At 40.1% G+C, this 27,580-nt stretch overlaps 1 protein-coding gene across 1 annotated transcript; it reads right to left on the bottom strand.

The window, feature by feature from the left end:
• Window positions 1–1,160: 1,160 nt before the first annotated feature.
• Window positions 1,161–22,227, bottom strand: LONRF3 (LON peptidase N-terminal domain and ring finger 3). The gene is made up of 12 exons (XM_050901510.1): window positions 21,588–22,227; window positions 20,233–20,351; window positions 19,512–19,634; window positions 17,173–17,328; window positions 15,530–15,773; window positions 14,746–14,836; window positions 11,412–11,526; window positions 10,862–10,983; window positions 10,040–10,198; window positions 8,822–8,984; window positions 7,819–7,968; window positions 1,161–7,083 (listed from the first exon to the last, which is right to left on the bottom strand). The coding sequence occupies exons 1-12, from the start codon at window positions 22,225–22,227 to the stop codon at window positions 6,925–6,927; spliced, it is 2,241 nt and encodes a 746-aa protein (XP_050757467.1). The 3' UTR covers window positions 1,161–6,924.
• Between the last annotated feature and the right edge of the window lie 5,353 nt (window positions 22,228–27,580).

The following is a 27,580-nucleotide window of genomic DNA, read 5'->3' as shown; positions in this document are numbered from 1 at the left end:
TGTCAGGGAACTATACTGGGAAGCAAAGGCTGACTGGAATAAGTAGCTTCCCTTGAACTGCTTTACATGACAGAAATCATTAGCAGTTTTGGATGATCATTTTAATATGAAGCATTATGTAAGTGTAGATGACTTTAGAATATTTCAAATATCATTTGAATAGATCTGTGTAGGTACACTGATGAGAACACAGTGAGCAAGTAGTTGGGAAATAATTTGCTATCCTATATTTGGTTTAAATTTTCTCTGCTTTATACTGCTTCTAAACACCACTTTTTTTATAACCATTCTTAAATCAAAACCTAAAATTGTGATTTAAAAGGAATAGTTTAAATCAATGTGCTCCCAAGCAAAGCTTCAGTTTTGACTATTTACTATTTCCTGATGGAAAAGCACTTCAACCAAAACACTTCCTCTACTCAGACACAAATCTATTTTGTTATAGAAAACAGCAGTCTTGACATAATTAGTTGTTGGCTTACCATATACAGTCTTAGCCTGTGCCCTGGATTCTAAAATAAATACAGGGCCTGAACAAGCTTATGTAAGAGACCAGCAAGCCAATCTCTGATACCAGAAGCGGCTGGGGCTTAGGCAGCAACTCAGAAGCATGCCACATCTTGCTTAAATGACAAGGCAAAAGGAGCAGCCCATACGTATGTAACTTCTAAAAATTTTGGCAACTCCTACACATTTTTAGTAGAATAAGAAAGGGAGTCATTCCTCTCAGTGTTAGGTTTATGAATAAAACTATTCTCTAGCTTTTTCTATACAGTTCCTATGGAACTTCTTGTTAAGGGGTCTTCACTGAAAATAGTCCTTTCATCGCCTCACAGATGCAGCTTCAGCACAGCTAGGATTCATTCTTGCCTGAGACCATAAATGAAAAGGTATCCTGGTTATAGTTTTAAATCACAGAAACCTGTAAAGCAAACAGTAATGCATGAGAGGTACCAAAGTCCAGAGGAGTGCAGGGTAGTGCTGTAAGCGAGGCCCTCTTCAGTTCCCATTATTCTTACTTTACTACAGCAAAGAGGGAAAAAAACACTTGCTGTCCAAACCTCATAATTTGTAAAGGACAACTTCATTCCTATGGTTTGTTTCCTTCACATCAAGTGGTGTTTTGTGACTGCAGGATCTAGGATTTGTTCTTTGTTCCTTTATCTAAAACACCTAAAAAAGCAGCTCACATGTAATATTTGTTCACCTCTGTAGTTCTTTGTTATGCAATCCAAAGAGTAAAGAACACAAAAATTTTAATTAGCAAACAACTCTCCACACAGACTTTGTTGGTACAACATAGTTATAAGTACATCTACAAACACATACAGGTTCTTTGGACTATGATTTTTTTAAAATATATTTTATATGACAATGTGAACAAATCTGGAAAAAACAAATTACTTCAACCTTATGTAGAGGTAGCTGAACAGTACTCCGTTCAGTGATATGAGAGTATAACTTAAGTTTCATTTCAAGTTCATTACAGTGCACAAAAGGATGTTTTACAAACAAATGGAATATACAAGTCCACAAAGCTTTTTATTTAAAATGGCTTGATAGATGTATTTCTGGCACTCTTGTAACCACATAGCTTGATGGAATTAAATTGGACAAGTATATGGTGCCAAATTAAGACATCTTACACAGATAGTCTTTGCTCCTCATTTTTGTACTTCTCCCATTCCTCACCAGGGAATTATAGACGCTATTACATTGTTTTTGCTACACTTCTGCTCTGTAAACCTTTGTTCTGCAAATTGAATGTAAAGATTTAAAGGTGCATACTTTTATATTTATAAAATATATGGCTATGACTCTATTAAAAAGCTCAAGAATGGCAATAACAGAATACAGGCACTTCTATGTGAGGGTTACTTTAGACCTTATGAAACTCCAACATTAGTAAGCACTTCACATGATACCTGGATGAGTAAGTCAATGTAATAGTTCAGGTTATTATCCACCATTTTAATCCTGTCTAAGCAGATTAGTTTCTTATACCCAGACAATATTTATTTAGCAAAGTGTTTCAAAATAGTGACTTTGCTGAAACTACCATTTCTCTGTAGCTGTAAGACTTTCAGTGATTTACTGGGCTTTGGAATAAACCCCAGATCCTAAACTATGTGCTGCACCAGTTACAAGTTAGGTTGTGAAGCTGACAAATTGAGAACTAAGCAGGGGTTGAAAGTAGGGGTTGAGTTCATTTGATGTAGGACTCAGGGGAACAGGGAACACTACCCTAAGTGCATATAGTTCCATTGGGTTTTTATGCACAACACACCTGTAGTTAATTTACACTTTTTTTTTTTAATAAGAGTTTGTGAACGTGTTCTCCATTCCTAAACATTGCATTTAAATATAGCTCCTGTCTGTCATTAATTTAAACACCAGCAAAACTTCAGCACCAAGTAGAAATCATTAAAAGGAAAATTTTTCACAATGAGAACAATCAGCCATTGGAATAATCTCCCCAGGGAAGTGGTGGATTGCCCAACATGGGACACTTTTAAGACTCAGCTGGATAGGGTGCTGGGCCATCTTGTCTAGACCGTGCTTTTGCCAAGAAAGGTTGGACCAGGTGATCCTTGAGGTCCCTTCCAACCTGGTATTCTATGATTCTATGAAAAGACCATCTAAAACAAAACTGAATTTTATAAAGCTCTTTCTCTACAGCACAGTTTAAGCCAGACCTGCTACATCTAAATCCACATGATTTTTTTTAGATTAAAATAATCTTTGGATTAAGAAATCTATGATTCAGGTGTTCAGTAAGTAGTCATACAAGACAGAAGGATAGGCCAAGCAATAAGTCAGCCATTCAGTATAACAGCAGGTATCTCTTATTGCTACAAGGTAATGGAAGATAAGATATCAGCATTTAAAATAAAAAAAAAAAATTAAAAAAATTAAAAAGAGGAACTCTTACAACTAACACCAGAATGTCACTTAAGACTTAGCATGATAATGGCCTATCACACCATTTTATCTTTTCATTATTAAAACTACTGAACTACTTTCCACAACTGTGTCCAAGTTCACTGTCAAGTTTCATGATTTTTCCTGATTAATCCAGTCCTGTCTCAGGTTTACTTTCAACCAAGTCATGCTAGCCAAGATAACAGCTATTTTCATGGAAACATATCCCCTTAAGTTATTGCTAGACAAAGGAGCATATAAGACACAGCAAAGTTATTTTGAGTGTCAGAAGTTTGTCTATATATGGGAATGAAAAATTAGTATTACTTCCTGCAGAAAACTTCTGACTGTTTTTAATTAGAAACCATATAATATATACGTACAGGGATTTGGAAAGGTGATACAGCCAGTCTTTGTTATTTATTTTAATGTATTTTGTTAAATACTTCATTTACAGAAAAGTGAAGAGATTTCAAATTAAGAAAACTATATCTTACAAATGCAATTCTAAAACTTTCAAGAAGTCTCTGGGAGATGTTCAGGTGATATTGCCCAGGAGACTGGCATTTAGTTATAGTTTGATCTATTCTTGGTTCCCTCTCTGCCCCCATTACAGAAGACTTGCTTTTCGTATTCCTCCCCCCCGCTTTGTTTTAAAAGGGGGACTGATCACATTTCCTTGGAAATAAAAGAAAATTTCTGTTAATTTTAGTAATCCTAACTCAGTGATCTAGGGTCAATGGAAATTGACTTCTTTGAAGAACTAGCAAGAAGTCTATGCATTACTTATGCCCTCACAACAAAGATTAATCAATGCTTCTGGCCACACAGGAAATGCAAGTTTGAGTCATGATTTTTTTTTTTTTTTTTTGAAGAGATAAGCAAGACTGGTTATGGGACTGGATTTGGTGTCTAGAAAAATGTGAGAAGCTTAAATAAAATACTCCCCCAATTAGTATTTTATCTGATCAATGCTGTTTCTATAAAGTGAAAGTATTTTTAAAGCTGTTCAGTTGTTTATTCACACCTGTAATAAATGTTGCATTTACATCCTTGTACTGATTAATACAACAACAACAAAAAAGTCAGCAATACTGTGGCATAACTAGAAGATTTTTTGGTTTTTAAACCTCATTACTGAAACTTTACTGTCTCAACTCACTGAAGGCTAAGGCTACTCCTTGTCCAGCTTCTCCTGGACAGGTTTGTGTTCTCTAGCAAATCTGTTTCTCAGTATTTTTTTTTTTTCTTCTTTCTGATGGAATTTGCAGACTTTAGCCATTAATCTAGGATGTGTGGCCATGGAACAGTCCCAGACAGAATGCTACTGTACATATACAGATGAACTTTCTTTATGTGTTCAATTTGTTGTGCATATGCAGATCAACTGTATGCATTACATGCAGTAGGTCCAGTGTTTCCAGGTTGCAACAAATGCACTGGGCATTCATGATATAGGGCATGTACATGAGTTTCTGCTTAGGAAATGCTGGCAGCTTTACTCAAGGCTAAGATAAAAGACAATATTCACTTTTAAAATCAAGGATTCTTTCCATGCCAATTTCTAAATCAACAAAATAGGCAGAATATGAGTATGTAGAAGACGTAGCATGCAGGAAAAAAGAACAACATCAGTGAGAAAACAGTTTAAAATAGGTATTTTCTCACAGATAAGAGTAACAAAGTGACAGCTTTTTTTCTATGGGAGCAATATGGGCCCCTTATGTTATGCAATAATACATAATGGTTTAAGGAAGAATTGCATTTAATGCAGCTTCACTTCCAAACAAGTAGAAATCACTTCGTTATTGACTTATGAAGACAAATGCCATAGCAGGTGTCAGCCATCATACACTTGTTATTGTTCAGAACATGTATGTATTTCTATACATTGTTTACAGAGAAGCATGTAAAGTACCACCTATGGAAGAAGTGCAGCAATCTAGCAGTATGGAAATAAGTTGTAGCGTTTCTTGAGTAGCTCAGTGCAAATACAGGATACATATTCCATTTGCATCACAAGGTTGAAACATGTTTGTCTTCCATTTGTTTCTTTGGTACCCTTATGGAAAAGTTCTATAGAATTTAACAAGAGGGGGAACAAAGGTAGTTTTATGGAAACTTAACAGTATGGAAATTACTTTTAACTAAGAAATATTTCTGATGAGATGATGATGGAAAAACACACGGAAAACTGACATTAAATTCTACTGCATTTTTTCATAAAGGCATGGAACAGCAAAGAGTGCTATCCTGGGTAAAAAAAAAAAAAAAACCAAAGAAATTTGTATAATTCTGTAACATTCTCAATTCAATCTATTTTTTGCCACTGAAAAGGAAAACAGCAGTTTACAATAAAAGGCCCAGTTCTGCTCACATTGAAATCAGTGAAAGTCAAAGTCCCATGGAGGCAAGATCAGTCCCAGAAAGTGGTACACTGAAAGCAATAAAAGCAGCAAAACAAGTATATGAACTGTTGATTTAAAAAAAAAAATCAAAACCAAGATACTTCCTATTCTCATTTCTGCCCTATGTTTACCTGCTTTATAGCTAGAAGTAATCACACTAAAATTCACTTGTTTTCCTTGGGGGTTAAGTATTATTAGCAACACTACCCAATCTCTTAAGAGAAATGCAATGGCTGGGTAGAGATTTGAAGCTAACAGAAACCTGAAGACTAGGGTGAAATAAATAGCATTTATTACAACATATTCCTTCTCATGTGACACAAACTGCCCTCTGAGTCCTACAGTTCAAAATAACTCCCCCCTCCCCGCCACATACACGCACTCCAAAGCCAAATCCCACCAAACAATTAAAAGAAATAAAACTGATCTTAACAGCAACAAGAGTTGATGGTTAAAAAAAAAAAATCTATGTAGTAACCTACAATGAAATGATACCAGTACTTCCAGTTTTCTTTAGGAGAAGCCACTTTTCATATATTGTGGCTCTTTCTTTGCAGTTGTTTGTAGCCGTTACCCATTCTTGCAAGAAAGAGTTGAGATATAAATTCAACTCCGAGTTATTCTCTGTTCTGTGAAAAATTAGGGGATAGATCCTTCTGTCACCACTATGGCCAATTGCCCCTGACATCAACTGATCAGTACTTGAATTTACCCAAGCACTTAAACACTCATGCTTAAGGTTAAGCATGCGCTTGACTGTTTTGTGATTACAGGAACCTAGTTGCAAGCATAGGATCAAGCTCCAACAACTGTGCTTGAATTATCTCAGACATAATCTCTGTATTCAAAGACTTCATGGCAGGCTGTTTCAGGGGGGGAAAAAAGTTCTTCTTAGGCTACAGTAGAACTGGGGATAAGTAGAAAAACATTCAAAGTATTTGAACACAAATATCTGAAAAATTATCAAAGCAGTTGCTTGTGCACTGCTAGAATCATCATTTTGCCCCCAGTCATAAATGCAGGGTACGAACACTATAAATAAATAGAGCAGCTCACTTTCCTTTAGAGAATGAACACATAAATAATATACATTTTGAAACAAAAAAAATCATAGTGCAAAAATAAATTATCAAACGGAAGTTGTGAACATTATTTTACACAATGCTATATAAAACCTGAACCATTTGTAATAAAAGACTTTGCAGTTCACTGAAATAATGCATTAACATTATTATTTCTGCTTCACATTAAACTGCACAGTTTATCCTTTATCCACTAAAAAAATAAAAACAAAATAAATTAAAAAACCTCTTAAGCTTTTTAAAAGGTTTATGGCAAACGATCACTTTTTGTTCTATCACATTTGTTATTAATTTAGCAGTGCAGTGATTGAATAATCATCTCAGAGTTCCAAATGGAAACTACTGTAGTATCCATAAACATCCCTTGCTCTTTATAACTCATTTTCTTTGAAATTCAGGCTTGAAACATCCTGACACTCAAATCTGTAAGACATTATTGCAGTTAAATGAAGTTACAAGAGACAGTCTACAGTCAAGTACTGTGGGAGACTTCACAGCTCTCCTTCTCACCATCACCGTGACCTTGTACGAGACATGAATGTAAGGACACGTCTGATGCCATTCAAGCGGTCTTTGAGGGATTTCATGGCAAGGAAAGGGAGTTGAGCTCTGTTCTCAAGTGGAAGGACAGCTAGGACCCACCAGCACCAGGCTGGCCCGTTAGGGTTAGCCTGCAGTAAGGGAAAAAAATAGAAGTTAGGATACATATAGATAGTAAGGTTTTGGTTTTGACAATTTAACTTTGAAAACACAGTATTTTGATAGCAATTTAGCAAGCAGGTAATTTCATTGCCAACCTAATGGCTTGTGATTACAGGTTGGCTTGAAACAAGTTACAACCAAGTTGCACCTTTCCTAAAAATAGGATGTTGAAGCAGAAGCAAGATGCATTTCTATTTCTAGCAACAGTTTATAGGTTGGGCCTTCTAGATTTTTTTTTTTTTTTAATGTATTTTGTTACCACGTTGTTATTGACCCAGTTCTTTGGGATTCCTGCCTCCCTTCTTCATACTTTATGACACTACTTCATATTTAGTTTCTGTTATATTCTGTTATTTTAGGATCCCTACCATTTGCAGTCCTTGAACAAGAGTACCAGGTTTCCTCTTGTCTATTTTCTCTCAGTCATTTAATTGGGGGAGTAGAGTAGGCAAAAAGGCATTTAAGTCTCCTGAGATCAATACAGTCGGTTAAGTAGTCTCAGGAAGTTACCAACATTAAATACGAGCTTTTTGTTTGCAACTGTGCTACCACTGGTGTATGGCAACATAACTTAGATACTTAGCTTATGCAGAATAAATGAAGACTATTCATATTTTCATCTTAAAACTCAATGCCTCCCAGCTTATCGGATATCCCTGCTATTTTTGTCTCTAAAAGTTACATAAGCCACTGGTTCTGGATACCTGTGGGTCAGGATCCTTAGCTGGCATTGGACCAAAGTGACTGAGAATTCGGCTTTTGAGTGCTTGCTTGAGGGAGTTAAACCACATATATGCCTGATCATAGACAGCATCATGGAGAACAAGTAATGCAGCATACTCTTGTCCTTGCACCTGAAATGAGTCAAGAGAGGGGGAAGGTTACTGTTAGTTCAGTCTGCATGTTGGGGAAGGCACAACATTAATTTTTAGGATTTTCTGGCTGGGTAGGGGAAAGGAAAAGAAAGAAAAGCATGCCGAGAGAGTTTTGGGATAAATCCTGCAAGCTAGTTTGGTGTGTTCCCCGTTCTGCCCACCACCCCATATCAAACATTTCACTTTCTTACCCTATATTCTAAACCAAAGATACCTATTTGCAGAACAAGCACTTTCTGGATTGCTATATGAAAAAAAACTTTACATAAACATCATACAACACAGAAGAAAAGATTATGCAAGGCTTTTTTTTTTTTTAATTATTAGTAGCTCAGAGTAGACATTTTATCTTCCTATTGTATACCAAAAGCTCATACATCACCCAGAATACTTTGACTACCTACATATATATATATATATTTTTTAATAAGAATTAATGTAAATAATTTTGAAGGTGTAGTGGACCCAATCCTGCTCCTTCTTACCTGAATGGGAGTTTTCTAATTGGCTTCCATGCAAATGGAGGCAGGTTCCCCCCCACCCCCTTATAAACTGCAGTTATTCTGTCTAGAAGAGCGGTAAGATCTCATCCTGGATTCACGTAGTTTTGTCTTCTGCTAAAAACCTCTAGGAAAAACACTCTTCAGTATATGGGCAGTGTGTGTGCATGCTTGTGGAAAACTATTATGTTTCCCATCTTTAACCATGAGCAGTTAGTAAATACCACAAATTTGTTTTACTAGAAACTGTTCTACAAAACAAGAACTCACTGAAAACATACATGCTTAGAACTTCACATGTAACAGTTTAAATGAAATATTTCTAAATTTACCTTTTGATCCTCAATGTACTCAATATCCGCTGTATTATAGCCATCACGCTGGCTGTGCTGTATCACCTTAAATCTCCTCTTGCCAATGCTGTCTACAACAGAGCGACCATCAGCAAAGAATTCAACATTTCTTATCTCCAGAATGCAGCCGTAATCTGCAAACCTATTGAAATCAGAACAAAAGCAAGTAAACAAGTCTTATTCTCTCCACCCTTAGTTTCACAGAACAGCCATACAGCCAGTCCCTACCACAAAGATAAATAACCACTGTCAGCTCATTTCTATTGTTCATAGTACTGACCTGCTGTTGTTCAAATTATTCCACAATTGTTTTCAAAACTATCAGGAAGATTCAGGCTGTCTAATCTGATTAACACTAACTGCATGTTTTGGAATACAGGGAACATCTTATGAAATTGAAAGTTATACAGCTCAGAAACACACTTTCTCCATAATCCTAATATGTTCAGTCAATTTGTACAGAAGAACAAGTGCAATTCAGAATATTAGAATTATGGAAGGACTATGAAATCTATAAAGAAAAAAGTTTTCCCACGATTTCAGCAGATTTTACTTCGTAGGCGTGTATTTTGTGTACATCATACTTTTTATAGTGTATACATACCCTGTAGGTATACACCATAAAAAGAAGGGAGGAAAGCTAAATACAGAGACAGACATTAAGGTCAAATTACCTAAGACTGACTGTAAATGGCTCAATGTAAATGCTCAGCCAGTCCTTATGAAGGTCCTATTGTACCTCTGCGGCCTCCACTGTATTCAGAACAATGAGGATATAAATGTATCCCAATAGCTTAGCTATTCTTTTCATAATTTAAAAAAACCTAAACCTGCCAACACACCTTACTGCCATTTGAATTTGATTTCTTGTGCCAAAGCATTCAACAGATTTCAAACCAGGAGAAAATACACTTCCTTTTCATGTATTACAAGAGGTCTGCAGCTCAACTTTGTATAATACACACTAGCTATGTGTGTTTCAAGAAAAATGGGCAGTCGTATTAGTCAGAAGTTAAGTGCTCAAGAGAGACACTTCAGTCTTCTCAGTATCTTTAACCGGCATGATTAGGAAGAAACTTTCTCTACTGGAAAACTATCACAGATATTACAGCCATGGACCTTTCTGCACCTCTCCAAAGAGACTTGCTCCAGACTAAGTGGGGTACATCACATGGTCCGAGTATGCTGCTCACTCACCCCTTTACAGGGTCGCTGATGCACATTCCAAATTGTTTGGTGCCAGTCTCCATGCACCTTCGAATCATCAGGCGATAACATGGCTCAAAGATGTGCAAAGGGCATGGGACTGTAGGATAAGCCATTGTGCAGACAAATATAGGAACATTCTTATTTAGGCTGTAAGAAAGAAAAGACAAATCAGATGTGACATTTTACCAAACTACTGAGAAGGTATAAAAGACATTTTATGCAATAACATATTCTTTAAAATTATGGTATCTTTAAATAGAGATTATAACATCTTTAGAATAAAATTCTTAATGAAGTAAAAACTAAAATTATTTTTTCCCTTAATTGACTAGATATTATGGAAAGTGATATACCACTTACTAGCAGAATTTTTAGTTATGCTTTCTGGTTTTGCTAGTGAGAGCATTAATGCATCTGTATTATTGCTTTTATTTACTTTATTCTCCTTAATCCCATTTCTTCCCTACCCAGTACATTCCAACCCCCAGCCTGTGCGACTACTTCCACCTATTGTCTCATTCTGTGGCTTTCATGAAGGGCCACTGAAAGCAACCACAATGCTTTATACTTTGCTTACAAAGCAACATTCTGGATTTCTTCTGCTTCTGTTTATTGTTTAGCACAGTGTCCAGTTTTTATGCTAACTCAAAGCACAATTTCACCTGGACCCTGTTCTCTTTGAAATCACATGATACCGAGCAAGAAGCTCCTTTGTCAGCATCTTAGCTCGTGTTCCACAGCAGCAGCAGCCATTCATCAGCTAACAGCAGTAGTATTAAAGATTGGATTTTACATAAATGGATTACATACTTGGAAAGCTCTGCTATTTCCTCTTCATAAATCTTTCTTCTTTCAGTGAGTTCCTCTGGAAGATATCTAGCTATTAACTCCTCCATTAGTACTGTTTTACAGTATTTCCTCATAGCCAAGCACTGCAGTAAAAACACACGCAAGCAGTTATAGATAATGTCTAGCATTTCAAAGTGTATGGTGCCTATGCACAACGTAGTCATTTGTTAGCTCCATCTTCTTATGTCTATAGCAAATCAAAGTGATCTTTTAAGCTTGCACTGCAACTGAAGAGTAGTTTATTGAACTATTCCCTATGTTATGGGCATTATCTTGGGAAATCTGGAAAGTAAAATCACCTACAGATTTTCTAAGTACAGGTCTGGCCCTTCAGTTTGAACAGAGGAGACTATCCATGCTTTGTAAGTCACAAGAGCGTTTTAGAAGTCACATTCTTCTTAAGTTATGTAATATTTCTTTTGAGTTGGGAAATACCAAAGGTTTCTAAAGGTGCTACTTGATCCCATCCTGTGCCCTTGAATTTATGCTGAGAAAATCCAAGCATCATTACCTCCGAGAGCCCTTCCTTGCAGAGAGGACATTTTGGGTTGTGATCCAGGCATCTCTCAAGACATTTGAGACAGAAGGTGTGTCCACAAGGTGTAGTGACAGGTTCATAGAAGAGCCTAGATTGGAAAATCCAAAACCAAAAAGACAACAATATCGTATACCAAATTAAAAGAAAAAGCTGCTACCAAAAAAAGCTGTATTCATTCACTAATTTAACTACTGACTACTCCAGGGATAAAGTTATTCCTTGCTTTTCATTTCTTCAACGAACTTTTGTATTTATTCAGCCTTCAGACTTTCTTATTGCCACCTAACATGAAAGACAGCCCATAAACTCTGATTTCAGTGAATGAGAGAGAGAATATTGTCATTAACTTCCAACAAGCCAGGATTTAATTTTCCTCTGTGTGAGCAATAAATAGAAGCAGAAGTTGGACCACCTGACTTTTTCTAATGAAATTGAGCAATAGTTGCACAAATATTACTGTGGAAATCATGTGATTACTTGTATGTGTAGAGCTAAGCACAAAATAGCTATTTGCAGTAACAGCCCACATAAATGATTGCAATAAACTATTATTGCCAACTCTAATGTGGACTTGGAAAGCAGTTTTATTGGAATAGACAATTTTTAACCTTCAAATGATTGCTTTTCTGGAAAATGAGTGACATTAGGTTCATGTTTCATCTAGAAAAATATTTAAATACACAAGGCCAGGTCTTCAAAGTATCATGGTATCTAATCTTTACCCATTTCAAGTACCTCTGTGACACTTATTTTCATGTAAGGATTTTTTACTTATTATGATTACGTGATATTGCAAAGTGATGTTTCCTTGCCAATTAGTACCTTAATGAGATTTAAATATATGGATTTTTTTTTTTAAATAGAAAACATTCAAAACTATAAATTAAGTTGTTTGGCATATACTATATTTTACAACATACTATCTAAGCATTTTAAGGTCTCAAATATTAGTCTAATTATAATTTAAATGAGTAAGTTTACTTTAAAATACTACAGTTTATCAAAACAGTAAATTGTTATACATGTGGAAATTATACATATGTAAACCCACATTTATTAACATCTTTAACAAGATGAGTGTATTTAAGAACGTAATTGGCTCTTAACAAGATTGCCATAGCCAGTTTATTAAACGTCATTAGTTACTTAAATATTGACATTTAAGCAAGGAAACATATGAAGAAGTATCTAAAGTACCACACCTATCTTATTGCAACTTGACTGTATAATTGAAAACCCTTGTTAATCGTTTCATCAACAGAAACCTCACTGCACCGAGGCTACCTTATTGCTTTAAGCTATGTAAAATACTGAATTCTACAATATGTTTCAGTAAGCACTGGTTTGCATATGTAATTATTTAGTAGTGACTTACTTGATCTGAAATGTTAGCATAAAGACAAGAAATTCCTGTTAAAATGCATAATTCTGCTCTAGCTCTCATGAAAGCCGGCAGCAGCTTTTTCCTAACGGCTCTAAGGGGACCTGGACCAAGCCTCATGACTTGCAGAAAGAAACACTATACACCAAGGTTTCTCATGACATCACTTTAAGCTGTTGTAACAGCAGAAACTAAATATTCACTCCTGCTGAGTAATGCTCCTTCGTTTCTCACCACTATGTTGCTTTGACTATTACTTTTTATTTTCTGCTTGCTCCTGGAGCAAATGTAGATCAGTAACATTTTGGCCACTCCATCAGACAAATAGGTTAATAACAGCTCCTGCAGTTAATTGTGAACAGGTCAGTAGGTTACTGGGTAATTAGTCCAAAGCATCTCAGGATCCAAATCCCTAAAATACTTCTGAAGAACATGGCAGGAAATAGTTACAATCAATCTGCATTAATAGCAAGAAAAAGATCGTGTGACAGCTTCCCTTAGCACAAGCCTTCATTGTTGCAGTGATGATACAAAGCTAGCATCCTTCTAGATGCAAGGCCTGTATTTGTGATTGCAGTTACAAGATCAGCATCACCATCCTCTATACTGTAAGGGAATCGGCAATCCTTGAGCTAATTCCTTTACAAATGTATGGTAGTCTGGCTGTTTCTGATTTAAGATAGAGGATGAGGAAGTAGGGCTAATTAACTTTATTAAAAACCTCTGAAAAATGCTTTGTGGACATAATGAACATAAACATGCAGACTCATTAAAACCAGCTAAGACTAATTGTGTGGCTTTCTGTTAGAGGAAAGTTTTGCTCTTAGCAGTATCAAGTGTTTTGACAGCTGTATAAACTTTTGGAGCACATTTCAGCTGTAGGCAGAGGGAGAGGGGCAGATCTGATTTATTCCAAGCAGAAGCGTATCAAACACAGCAGTTGTTCCACCAAAGGTTTCAGTTTGTCTGAAATAAATTGAACTGCCCGCCCCCCCGCATACAAACAACAAAACAAAGCAAATCCAGATTTCTCAAAGCACAGGCCTTCAGAAATAAATCCATGAAAAGGCTATCTGCTATGTAAGAATTTAAAATACAGTGCAAAACTAACCCCAACATGCATTATTGATAAATCTGGGTAATTAAAAAGACAAACCTAAGCAACACTCACTGCAGAGGTGAAGACCCCTGTGAAACACCTTCCAAGTATCTCCTTCTAAGTCAGTAACAAAATGTCACAGGTATATTTGCCAAAGTTAAAATGTTTTTTTTACAAAACAGGTAGTAAAATAGATGTAGTTGACAACTCCTACTGGTTTTATCAAGTCATTGCTGTCCCCGAGAATAACTGTTGTTTAACTGGAAGAAGAGATCATTAAGCAAATGGAGTGATGGCCTTAGTAAACTCAGGAACACATCTCTTAAGCAATAGAGGAAAAACATGCTCTTGTTTGCTTGCAAGATCCTGCCATTGCAATAGCAGCAACACAGTATTTTACAGTCAAACTTGGAATATTCATTGGATGTGGTCTCTTTAGCTATTCTGTGCATTATGTAACATCATACAGGGCTCTACAAATTCCAAAGGACAAACTGTGGCTTTGTGCACTATGTGTGTCAGTGGGTGGGTGTGTGTAAGTGGTGAGAGGAAATCTTTCAGACACCTTCACTAACATGCTTAACCCTCGCATGACCTTATGTGCCCTTTCCCAAACAATCACTAGCCTAGAGCAGATCAAAAAGTTCCTATTCAGTGTTCAGAACCAAAGGTCTAGAAATGCATCACTGGAGTAACAATTATAATAAAAACAAATTTCAAGTCAGAGGGAAAAATAAGTACCAAGTAAGCTAGAAAACCTCTAGGTCATAAAAGGGAAAGAGATACAGCTTCAGAGCTAAAGACAGCCATGAGAAAACGATGGATACCTCATACATAGGGAGCAGTCCAAATCTGATGGATCCACAAATTCAAAAGGAATATGTTGTCCAGTACTATTTCCCTTAGTATCAATTGTATCTGTCAATAACAAAAAACATATTATAACGTAATTGGACAGAACTATGTAAACACAATGGTATTGCATGTATCTACAAGCAGCATCTGACATTTAAATGTGTATTGTATATACTTGCAAGTTACTGAACCATTAAGCATCATTACAATAATTTCTATGCAAAGCATCAAATTCAGCCTTGGCACAAATCAGCATACCTCCCCTTAATTTTGATGACATTATACCCACTTACAGAGGGTTGAATTTAGCCTTGCATTAACAATTAATGTCAAAACATTTTTTATTATTGTTGGAAGTCTGAAGTGAGACAAATTCTTCAGTCTTACCATTGTAAATACATCCCACAGCATGAAAACAAGGCAGAGATCATGAACAAACAGAATTTGTGCTTTTAAACAAACTTCTAAAAATTGATCCAGAAACTGCGAAGACCATGCGCAACACTGATGTTCCTTAAAAGATTCAGAGCTCTGCTGATAAACAAGCACTTGACCCAACCTTCTTAGCCCCCTTTTTAGACTAACATAATTTTTTTTTTAACACACAAGGAAGATTCCACATCATGCCCTGATTAGACTAAAGAGAAAATATAAAAGCCAAAGTGTAATTTGGACTCTCTTCCTCTAAGTTTTATAAAAGCAAAATTTCCACTGATTGCATGCCATGGAACTTATCCTGTTCGTAATTAAACATACCTTTCTTCATCAGTTTGCAGGGTACCTCAGCGTTTCGCATCTCCTCTGAGCAGCACTTCCTTTTCAGGAGGCTGCACTTCTCAGAAATGAGAAAGGTGGACTCTGGCATGGAGGTGAGTTTGTTCTCCTCCTCTGAGCAGTCCTTTTTGCTCTCTGTAATTTGTACAGATTTCCTCAAACTACCAGAAGTAGTTACATTTGGTTCCTCTTGAATGGGAAAACCCTTTTTCTGTTCCACATTTACCTGTGTGAGGAGAGGATTGACATTAGACCAATCTTCCAACAACTTGGTAAGCAAAAAACCCCAAACCTGTCACAAGTCTTTACTGTTACAGATCACCAGGAAGGACTTTGTAGGTCAAGAAGCAACAGTTTGAGAATTGCTGTGTCAGGGCCTGATTTTAATGAAAAAAAAAAAAGCGAACTATTTCCCCCCTATCTCCCCCAGCCCCGCCATGACACTGAATATTTTCAGCCCTTATGTGGGGCATTATAGCTTGGTCATGAAACTCGATTCAGGCAGAAATGTGCCTATATCTCAGGTTAAATATATTGTTACCACTTAACCTATGGAAAAATGCATATTGTTTATATCAATGCTGGTATCACCCATCAAAACAACCAAAACAATGCAAGTTTATTTTAAGGAAGCAGTATAAACACACAAATTTAGAACAGAGAAAACGCACAGAGCTTCCTTTAGCGAGACAGATTTCTTTCGCAAAGGATAAAACGATCAGTCTTTATCCCATTATGGCTACAGAACAACCTGTGAGCAGCCATTACACAGGACATCACCTATCAGCTTGTCACATCAACTCCCCAGATGAACCTGAAAGCAGATACTGTGGATTGTGATCAGGAGCTGTGGTGATGGGTAACATGCAGAAAGATGAGTGAATTGTCCCTCAAATGACTTCATGAAAGGGTCATACAAAAGGATTTCTTGTCAGAATATTCTAATAGCCTTTCCAGAAGGCAATGTCACTGATTGTTCTTATCGGTCTCGACAAGGCTACTCAAAACCTACCATTTTTGTTTGTAAGGACTAGGGAATTTTTCTCCTACATATACAAAAACCTATCCGCAAAGTTCACGTTTCAGTGAAGCAAAAGTGGTCCTTACAAACCCATGAATGTAAACCTCTACAGCCATTTACCAAACTATGGCTGTGAAACCAATCTTAGTAGCTAGTATATCTTATGTGGCTCTACAATAACCTCTAAGCAGCGTACAGAATCTGAATGCAGGATGATTTTGTCACTGACATCATCAGTTACAGTTCAAGCTGAAACCCTAGATTTTAGCATTTCACAGCTTTTGAGGGTATCTCAAACCAATCTTCAGAGGCCCTTTCCCACTACCAACTACTTGGAAGAGCTAAAGACAGTTACGGGAATAGAACCCACTCAACTCTGGCATAAAATTTATCAGAACACCAACAGAGGACTTCTATTAAAAGAAAAAGAAGTCAGATAAAGAGACTTCAGTAAGTCAGCATTGTTTTGTATCTTCTGAAACTCAGTAAAAATCTGAGAAAATGTATCATCCTATCTCCCAGAGGTGAAAAGGAGAGAAGGCTTCCCAATGTGAACATAAAACACACAACAAATTAAGAACCACACATCAGACTTGATCTTTACCTTGAGCAACCTTTGTAGGTTATGGCTGGTGCCTCCAGATCCCACTGAATTTAGGAGATTCCCCTTTAATCTAGAGTGATGTGACAACAGCTGCAGGATATCAGGTAAGTGTTCCTGAGCATTTCCCGGGATGAGTGAAAACAAACTAAGTAGAAGCTGTGATATAAAACAGAATACTTCACTGCTTAGTTCCTTCCTTGCAACCTCTAAATGAAAAAGCAAGTAAGGGAATAGCTGAAAGAAGCATCCTTGATTTTGTTAAAACCATTTAAAGAGCCCTTTAGACTAGGGTAAGAACAAAAAGTGCAAGAGCTAATGCAATATAGGCCAAACAGACAGCAAGAGACGTTTTCAGAGTTAAATAAGCCCATAAAGTTATTAACCATTCTCTGCGATGTGACACACACATGCCTTTGTCCTCTTTGTCCTGCAGTTCAGAGCTCACCAGAAATTACTAACATCTTTCTTAAATGTTTTTTGCTGCACATCAGAAGCTTTCACTGGAGTTTACTAGTACAGAAAGCACTCATCTCACAGGCTTAATCCAAGTTCAGTTAAGTAAATGTCTCTGATATTGTAAAGCGTAGCTATTTTTAATTCACTTATGTGAGAATACAAAAAAATGTAGGCAGTAGAAAAATGCTATTTCTTCATTTGCTATCAGAAAATAAGTGAATCTGTTTCAAGTGGCAGCTTGTAGCCACTTGTACAACATAGCTTATCAGATGATTATTTAAGGAAAGAGAGCTGAATGGAAGATTCACACTTCAAAAACTAATTTCAACATACTAGTGAGGTGATCCTGCTGATGCCTGAGGAAGCCACATGACAGCTAAGATTTCTTTTTAAAGCCAAAAAGGATTCCACAGGATCACACTATGTCAAAACTAACATGGACAGGCAGTTAATACAAGCAGAACATCACAGCTGTACCCGAAGAATTTGGTAGAATGTAGTATGTCATTGTTATGCAAACAGCCTTGGAAATGACCCAGTAGAATATTGCATCATGGATGAACTCTGTGTCTGATGAGTGCATGAGTAATTCAGTCATAAGAAGCCTAGTTTTTCTCAGAACCCCACTGCTCAGAAATTAGGTGTCTTGGATAAGGCTATTTGGAGTCGGAATTTAGAAACATATCCATTTGTTCCTGCTCTTTTTGCTCTAGTGCACAGGAAGTCTCCCAGCATGACTATGAGAACAAATCATGACACAATGACAGTGAAAGACTGCATGGAACCCACTGGGAAAAAAACCCCAACCAAACAAAACCCCCAAATATCAGTGACAAAAAACTCACAGGAGATGGAAATCTCAACCATATACGAAATGAAATAAAAATTTGATTGCACTACAGCCATCCTGGTTATACTCTCTCCGTCACCTTCATGAACAGTGCTTTACTGTAAGAATTCTACTGTGCTTTTAGAAAGCCTTATGTATTACAGCACACAGAAACCCCAAAGCTCCCATCCCACCAGTGATGGAGAAAAGCGTGAATGCACTGCCACAAAAGAAAATTCAGTACAAGGAAAACAGAACTACTACATTTTTATTACCATAAGCTATCACTGCGACACTGAGCCTTTTAGCTAAGACAACAGAAAAATGGTCAGATGTCAAAAGACTGATTCACAGGAAATCGGAGATTTGAGGGGTGTGCAAAACAGAGCAGTCTTCACAAAAGCCTTTAAGAATCCACACACCACATCTTAGGCTGCTACTGAAAAAAGCCTCACTGCAGATCCATTTTGTTGCTTATATAGCATTAATTATTAGCAACCTTTAAAAACTAAACAGCTCTTCTTTTGTTGACTGCTTCCTTTCACGCCTCCTTCACACACTGATATTCAGCGCAGCACGACTGGCGGTAGGAAGAGAGCTGCTGCTCCCAAGTGGAGTTTGACGGGTGCTGCGTGTTGCATTCTGCCAGTCAATGGCCTGATACAACATTCCATAGGAACTCCCCCTCTTCTGCACTCTGTCATTGGTAATACATTGCCAAGCCAGGAAACAGATTAGCAATTTGACTATAGAGAATCACAATAGTCTGTGGGCGGCAATTATTAACAATTCAGTTTTACTTCAAATTTGCTGATGCTAATACCTTGAGTAACTGCTTCCACATAGCGCCTGCTGAGTATGTTTTCTTGCTACCTCCCTATCTTCAAGTAACCAATACACGTAACTCAAATTTGAACAACAGTCTGGATATGTGTCTCCATCCAGCTCTTTGCAGTAATGAGAGAGAGGGGAAAAGAGAAGAAAAATTCTTATCCTCCTTTATGAAAGGCCACTGAAAACAATAATGCAGTTCCAGATGATTTAGGGAACTCACCTTTTGTGCCTCAGACTTGGCCGTCTTGTTCCCAGTATCTAGAGCAAGGCAGAATAGAAACTCTCTTAAAGCTTCTTCTGTTTTCCCCAGATTAGCTAATGCTTGTCCTTTCCTTAGGTGACCCTGCAATGAAACACATCCATAGTTGCGGCTTTTGTTCTTTTGTCATGAGAATATGCAGTAAAACCAAGATGAAATTACAAAAGGTCTTTCTGGAGAAGAAGTTAGGTGGGGAGAATCACTATAACCATCTCTTATACCAAGACACCACCAGCATCTGGGTTTTTAACCACAGCAGTCCTGAAAACTCTGACAAGCAGAACTAGGATATTCTCTAACTCAAGCAAGTATGATTCTGACAGCACCTGAGCCCAACTGATCTTGGAGAAATCTACTTCCCCTACATTAATCTCTTAAAATAGTCATTACGTCCTTATGGAATGATATGAGCACAGCATTCAATTTTTAGAGAGAGTTCATGAACTTGAGATTCATCCAGGTCAAAGACAATAGCTTTAGCTCATCCTCCAGGATTATCACTCTCTTCCTTCACCCCAGGAAGCTCAAGAGTATCATGGTTAAATGTCTGTAAGTCACAGGAGCCCAAGAAGTTACAGGACTTAAAGCCTCCCTCAGATTCAGCTGTCTGACCATTCTAACAGTTTTCCATCAGGGTAGTATCAAGGTTTTAAAACAAAGTACAACTGGAGTCAGAACTTACTTTCAACCAGTATGGCTGGAGTCTGCATGCTGTTTCTGCATCATGCAACGCATCTTCACAAGCTTTCAAAGTAGAGTTAATCTGGGACCGGTTGCTGTATAGTAAGTGGTCATTTGGAGCTGTAGGAAATAGAAAAATTGGTTGATTGAAGTAAACTAAAAATCAGTTACATAAGCTTTATTCCTTACTTTTTTTTTTTAAAAAACACATGTTGGTGCTTCCAAGTTGTACAAACCCACAACATATGCAGTTTTTAAATAACTGTGTACTAAATGAAATCTGGAAACCTCTTTGGGCCACTCCAGACAAAATGTCAGCTATGTATTATATAACTGCAGGGAACATTGCATAAATAAATGCTGAGAGGCTCACACAATAAATTACCAGCTCTGACTGAGGATCAGGTGGTTGATAGAAACATTCAGGAGACATCTAAGGCGGCAAGAGGAACGCTGCCATACTGTAGGGAGGAGTTTCAAAATTTTTAGCATCAAAGTTTTAACACGATACCTAAAGGATCTTTTCGTGCCATAGCTCAACACAGGAAAACAAGTGACAACTACAAGAATCAGATAACACTACAGCAGTGCGGATAAAGTGATCTCCCAGTTGCACACGCTGTGTGTTGTAGCATCAAGGCATAAGGTGTAGTGGATTAAGGCTGTACGCTTTTGTTTGGAATACTCTTTCGTTGAAATGAAACTCTTACCCGTCATACCTTGCCTTTAATTTCTACTTACTGCGTGCAGCGTTAGTCGCTTTTCCTCAAACCAGATTAAAACGGCCGCACCCCAAGTTCTCCCTGCACAACCCCTGTAGGCGCTTACAGCCATGGGGCGAGGAGAGCCGGCCGGCTGCGCGGGAGCCTGCCCGGCCGCGCCCGCCGCCCGCCACGCATGCCCGCCGCCCGCCGGTGGTCGCCCGGGACACGCTGCGCCCCGCGGAGCCGCCCGCCCAGAGCCCTTCCCGCGGAGCGGCGGGATGCCCTGGGCGAGGCGGCCCGCTCCCTCCGGGCTCCGCCGGTTACACAACGGCGCCGGCCGGCGGGGAGCCCGGCCCGGACCGCAGGCTCCGGCTTACGCAACCGCTGCTCTCCTGACCCAGTTTCACTGCGGGCCGAAGAGCCCCTGCCTGCCCCCCCGCCCCGGGGCTCCCCCGCCACCCGGCCCGGGCGGCGGCCGCCCACCGCGGGGAGCCGGCGGCAGGCGGGAGCGCGGCCCCGCCACAGCGCCGGGCGCGGGGGCTGCCCCTGGCCCAGCGCGGGGCTCGGCGGGGCGAGACGCGCCGGAGCGGCGGCCGGCGGGGAGCGCGTCCCCCGCGGCGCTCGGGGAGAGGGGGGTGGGGGGGGCCGTTACCTAGGCTGACCGCTTCGTTGTACTTCTGCAGGGCGGCTTGTAGCTTCTTCTCCTTGTACAAGAGGTTCCCTTCGTGCCGGAGCTGCGAAGCCTTCACTTGGCAGGGGAACCACTTGGCCAGCAGGTTGCTGAGGATGACATTGACCCGCAGGAGCTGCCCGGCCGCCGCGCTGCCCTCCTCCTTGCACAGGACGCAGCGGGACTCGGCCGCCCGGTCCCTCTCCAGGCACTTTTTGCAGAACGTGTGTCCGCAAGGCAAGGAAACGGGCTCGAAGAGGAAGCCCTGGCATTTGCGGCACCTGAAGACGTCCCACTCGCGGGGCTGCGGGGGGCCGCTCCCGGCGGCGGGCAGCCCCTCTTTGATCCGGACGCTCTGCGCCAGGCACTCCACCAGCTTCTCCAGCTGCTCCGCCCGCAGCTGCTGGTGGCGGGACGCCAGCTGGTAGAGCGGCAGGGCTTCGTGCAGCCGCCCGCCGTAGGCGAGCGCGTCGGCCCGCCCGAGCAGCACCTGCCACTCGGGCCCCAGGCCGCCGCCCGACAGCTCCAAGTTCGGCGCCTGCAGAGCCCCGGCCGCCAGCTGCAGCACCAGCTGGGGCTCCGGGCGCTGCTGCTGCTGTGGCGGCGGCAGGTGGGAGCCCATGGCGGCGGCGGCGGCGGGCAGCGCCTCTAGCAGGGCGGGCGGTGCGGGGCACCGGGGCGCGGAGGCAGAGGGGGCGCGGGCGCGGCGCGGCCCCACCGGCCCATGCTGCTGCCGCCCCGCGCCGGGAGCGCCCCGCGCCGCCGCCGCTTATATAAAGGCGGGCACGTGACGCCGGGCGGCGGCGCTCATTGGGCAGCGCCCGCAGGTTGTTACAAAACCAGGCGGTTTTGTAACGCGCCGATAACGGCCCCCGGCCCGGCCCGGCCCGTGAGGGGGCCTGCCCGCCGCCCCGCCCCGGCCCCGGCCCGGCCCGGCCCCGGCCCGGCCCCGGCCCCGGCAGCCGCCGCCCGGAACCCCAGCTGAGGTCCCGCGCGGGTGGGGGGAAGCCGGCGCTGCCCCTGTGGGTGGGCCGCGGCGGCGGGCTGTGGGGGCTCGGCCCGGGACGGACGGGAGGGGGCGTCCTGTCAGCAGCGGGCAGGCCGGGCCGGTGTGAGAGTGCCGTCAGGCGCGGAAGCAGCTCCGCCTCGGCACCGCCCGCTGCTGCTGTCCGCTTCGGTAGGTCTCACGCACAACCGAAATCAGCCGGCACTCGCCGCCCTCCTCCCCGACAGCCCGGCGCGGGCTGCGTTTCTCCGCGGGCGCTGTTGGGTTTGGCAGAGCCGTGCACCAAAGGAAGGCACCCCGCTGGCAGCCCGGGTACACTGTGCTTAAAAGTTACGTTTGACCCGCTGGTCTACAGTGACACCACGGTGAGAAACTGAATTCGCTCCTGGGTTTGGTGTTTTGGTACCTACGGTAATACAAAGAGATTTTGAAAAACCAGAATGCCATTTCCTGCTAGAACTGGAATTTTAAAGGCTGTAGTTATACAGTTAATTGCTCTCTAAGCGAATCTACATAGTAGTGAAGCTATTTTAATGTCAGGTAATCATGCTTTTAGGACAAGTAAGCAGAATATTCGAAGGAAAATGTCATGTTTATTTGGTCATGCAGTGTGGCATATTGCATATATACCTGTCCGTGCCAGGTTCTAGATAAAAAAGCACATGCCTTATGATGTATGTTTGTTTTATTTAAGACCAGCTGTGTTGACCACTTAAATCTGCACATTCCCACCTATTTTCCTTATATGAAAGGATTGCACTAGTCGTGTAACTTCGTGCTAAGTGTAGCCTAGGGAGAAAATGACTTGTGCTACCACAGAATAGAAGCAGTTGTTTTAAAAGAAGTTGTCTGATTTTTTTGTTTGCAGTTTTATGCAGATCTACAGTTACAGTTTCTAGAAATGTCCATGATATATGTACATACATTTTAAAATACTCTAAAAATATAAGGCACTTTTCACACTGTCTTAAAATCCACTGCAGAATTTGAAATTTCTGAGGATATCCTATTACTGATACTATTGGCCTCCTCACAAAGCTCAAGAGAGGGGAGGAAGGAATTAATTTCCCATTTCTTACTTACAGAAGTGTCTGGACTCCCCAGCTTAGACTGTGTAAGCTAAGGAGGTATTAAGGGACAAGCCCTGCCTATGGGGTTTGAATGGGCAGGACAAAAGATGGAAGAAAGGAGAGGTAACATGACTTTTGTAAGACCTTGGTTAGAGAGGATACTTGAGAAAGTTTAGATGAACTTAGATTTAAAGTGAAAAACTAATTTAAAGCCGCTTAAATTCTGGATCTTAACTCTTAATAATATACACTTTAATAATGAGGGCTAATTTTGTGATGTTTATGTGTCCATGTGTAGGCAATCCTTAAGCTTATACAGAAGGTCAGATATATACCTGGAAACAGAAGCCAGCCGTCAGACCCTTCAATTGTCTTTGATTCCTATGATGCTAAGACATTTTGCACCTGCCAAAAAGTTGGCCCCTGTCTCTAGTGTTCTTGAATCTTTAAAAAAAAAAAAAAAAAAAAGTTCAACATCTAACCGTTGTTCCCAGGCAAGTCCTTTAATTAGAAAAAGAAAAAGGTTAATTGAATAACCGCTGGTTTCAGTAATTCTTTTTGCCATCACTTAAGTCAGACAATAATCCAAAGTATAGCACAGCCTGCCATCAAATAATTCAAAGAAAGGTAGGACAACTGAAGCACTTAAAATTTCAGTTAAGCAATGCTTCAGAACAGTTAGAAAGAATTGGCGTTTGTGCTCAGAAGTATGGCGTTTTCCCACTAGACTCAAGCTTGCTAACATAGACTTCTTGTTTTCCAAACTACCATGCAAGAAAAACTCATACTATAAAAGAACAAAACCCTTAACAAAAAAAGAAAAAAGAAAAGAAAAATGCTTTCTTGTAGCCTTGAGGTCAACAGTTGTCTCTATTGTAAAACTATAGTCTCGGCAACCCCTCAGTGTGTTATTTTATAACCATTGTCCTGAAAACCACTATGAGTCAAAGCCTATTCAAGCAAGGGAAAGTGATATAACCACTGGTTACCAGTAGCAATGCAATGACAATCTCTCTATCAGGAATACGCCACCAGTATTTACATAGTTACATAGCAGACACTTAAAGAGATAAGTCATGGTATAAAGGGAGGGTTTCAAGCAGCACATGAATCCAAGATAGGGAATGGAAATAGATTATCATAGAAAATGTAATAAGCATTTGTGCTCTGAAAGGAACTTCCACGGTTTCTATTTACAATGTATGAAAGCATCCGCAGGGCTAGCTGACAGTCTGATCACTTGGGACTGAAATGAGTGTCAAAAAAGCACTGTGAAATGTACTTCTGGGAATTCTCTTACACCAGCAGGGACGTGGCTGAAACATTTCAAGAGAAAAGGGCAGCTGTGCTTATGAACTACTCCCGTGGTGGCAGCTGTATGCTTAGGAGGGTTCAGAACACAGACCTTTATCCAAAGCCAGAAAACGGTTAAGACCTTATCATGGATGGCCTATGGGCAACAACTCTGTGACTTCTTCGGGGAGAAGGCAGCTGGCTCTGCCTCTGCTAGTTCCTGGTATGTGTGGTGTTTGGCAAATGTTAGTACTTTGTGGGGTGTGACAGGTACAGAGTGAGCCGTACAGTCCCTAACAGCAAAATATTTTAAAGCCAAGATACTAATTTACTGTTCACTAGAAGTCAAACAAGTACAAAATATTTGATTCTGACATCAGGCCCGGCTCTGCAAAGACTGTTTTAGCAAAACCAGCTGTGTAAATTGCATGTACATACTCAGTCTAGATATGCTGGGGTGTTTTTATATAACACATCCTGAAAGCATGGAGTTTTCATACATTCATACATATATTCATGGATTTGGAGCAGCAGTGGGTCATGACGTGTACTTGATTAGAAAGCAAAAAAAGCAAAAGCAAAAAAAAAAAAAAAGCAACCCCCTACCTATCTGCATTGTTCATGAGATCAAGGACAGATTTATCCTTCACTTAAACAGAAGAAGTTAAAACTAGGAGGTGACTCACTCTGCAAAAGCACGTCTCCCTTGTATGATTTTTCTACAAAGGGAGGTTTAATTTCTTCCTTTTAATGACTATGAGCACAATACTGATCTTCTTCCAGCAGTTAATGCCTGGCATAACAGGCAGTATGAGAGCATGACTACATTCTTCAGCCTTCTTCTGGAGCTATAATCTGCATCACACTTTGAGACCACAAAAACAACCAACAAACCTGTTTCTTTCCCCTCTCAAAGACAACTAACCCAAGTGTGAAGTTCCGACCTACTAGTCATGCTGACAAAGCTCCTTCTCTACTTGAAGTAGGGATGTGAAAAGTCACATCACAAATACAGCCACAGATGGCTTTTTATTTTCAAGTGCTCTGCACATGCTGTAATAGTCCATAGGCAAGAACAGATTTGGACTGATGGCCCATGGAGTTGAGCCAATTAAAAATATAAAAAAAGAGGGAGGTCTGACCATTATGTCAGGAAGCTGTGCTAACTTACGGTTAGAGAACAGGAAGCGAAGACATGGGAGTTCCTCTGTTATTTTGCCACTGAATCTCTGAATGACTTCTGGCAACTATCTTTAACTCTCCTTTTGCATTCTGCCTACTGTGACTACTCCTGCATGCACTGGGCATCTCTGCTATGACACACACGATTTACATTGGAGAACAATCAATCAAGTTCAAGTTCTATTTTAAATATGTTTTGACACATTAATCTTGAAAGAAAAGGCATAATGTTCCATATACTATAAAGGAAATGAAAGAAAAGGTGTAATGGAGAAATTTATGTTCATATGCTATGGTTAGAAAATCGCTAGAATTAAGACATTCACAAAGACATTATCCAGTTTAAATAAATGCATGGCACCATCAAATAGAGAAGGCAACTGGATCACTGGGGTTTGTTTTTCAGGGAAAACTACCAACAGAACCTGTGAAAGGTCCTTGTAACCTATTGGTCTGTGGACAGTGTGTAATAAGAAAAAAACCAGTGCCCTTCCCACGCAAACCTCCTGCCTCCCTGATTGATGACTGACTAGTGATCAGCTTGACAAGACCGCGGGACCGACAAAGCGAGCATCCCATTCAAGTTGTATCTTTCACCACATGATACAGAGGGGGATTCGCGGTACGTCCCTGAAGCATAACCAAACCTAGAGTGAGTTGGGTAAAATCGTTTCTGTTCAGACATACCCGGATTCTTAGGTGGTTACTTTTGTTCTGTATTGGAATGAAAGGGCTACAGTCAGAAATTCAGTGGAATTCAAATTCCAGAGTATTTTAATTGTGAAGTAAGAAGGTATTTTAGTGTTGAACAAATATTTAATGCATAATTCACCATGAAGTTCTGAGAAACCTAACAATAATTTGAAGGCTCATATTTTATCAAAACTGAGGAACTATCCACTAGCCACTCCCACTAGCCATTTTGGTGACAACTGCTGTTTTACTGAAAAGCTAATCTGTCAGAAGGAAAGCCCAAATTAACTTTTTTTAAGTACAGAGGAATGAAAATCCCAAGTGTTTAAGTACCTCTCAGTGTGCATGGTAAACCTCCAATTACAGTAAACTCCTGCTTAATGTGCAGCAAGACAAACTTGAGACTAAGAGGTCCACCACCCCTTGCAGAGAACATGAGGAAAACAGTTAGGAAGCCTTTCCATTTCTGGAGAACATGGGCAACTGCTGTTACAGGAGAACAACTGAATGAATATATTCTGTCTAGAAGGTAAAGGTGTTTATGGATTCTTCTACTCTGACCAGTGAAAAAATACTTTGCAAATGTCTTGAGCAATAGGTCATTTTATACCCATGCAGTGTTCCGTTTGTCTGAAAAGACTTCACTTATGGTCTCAGTTGAGATACCTTTCCAGTTTGAAACCATGTAAACCTAAACATTCAGAAGGGAAAGGTTATAACAAGGAACAGAA

This window comes from Gymnogyps californianus, chromosome 9, assembly GCF_018139145.2.
Source record: "Gymnogyps californianus isolate 813 chromosome 9, ASM1813914v2, whole genome shotgun sequence".
Taxonomy (NCBI): domain Eukaryota; kingdom Metazoa; phylum Chordata; class Aves; order Accipitriformes; family Cathartidae; genus Gymnogyps; species Gymnogyps californianus.
Note: the sequence above shows the minus strand (reverse complement) of the source record. Positions and strands in the feature narration are given on the sequence as shown.

Coding starts and splice junctions, on each gene's coding strand:
- LONRF3 (XM_050901510.1), bottom strand. CDS start 22,227: ATGGGCTCCCACCTGCCGCCGCCACAGCAGCAGCAGCGCCCGGAGCCC. Junction 14,837..15,529: donor CTGCAAACTGATGAAGAAAG/GTATGTTTAATT, acceptor TGTTATTGACAG/ATACAATTGATACTAAGGGA. Junction 10,984..11,411: donor GCAAGGAAGGGCTCTCGGAG/GTAATGATGCTT, acceptor TTTTTACTGCAG/TGCTTGGCTATGAGGAAATA.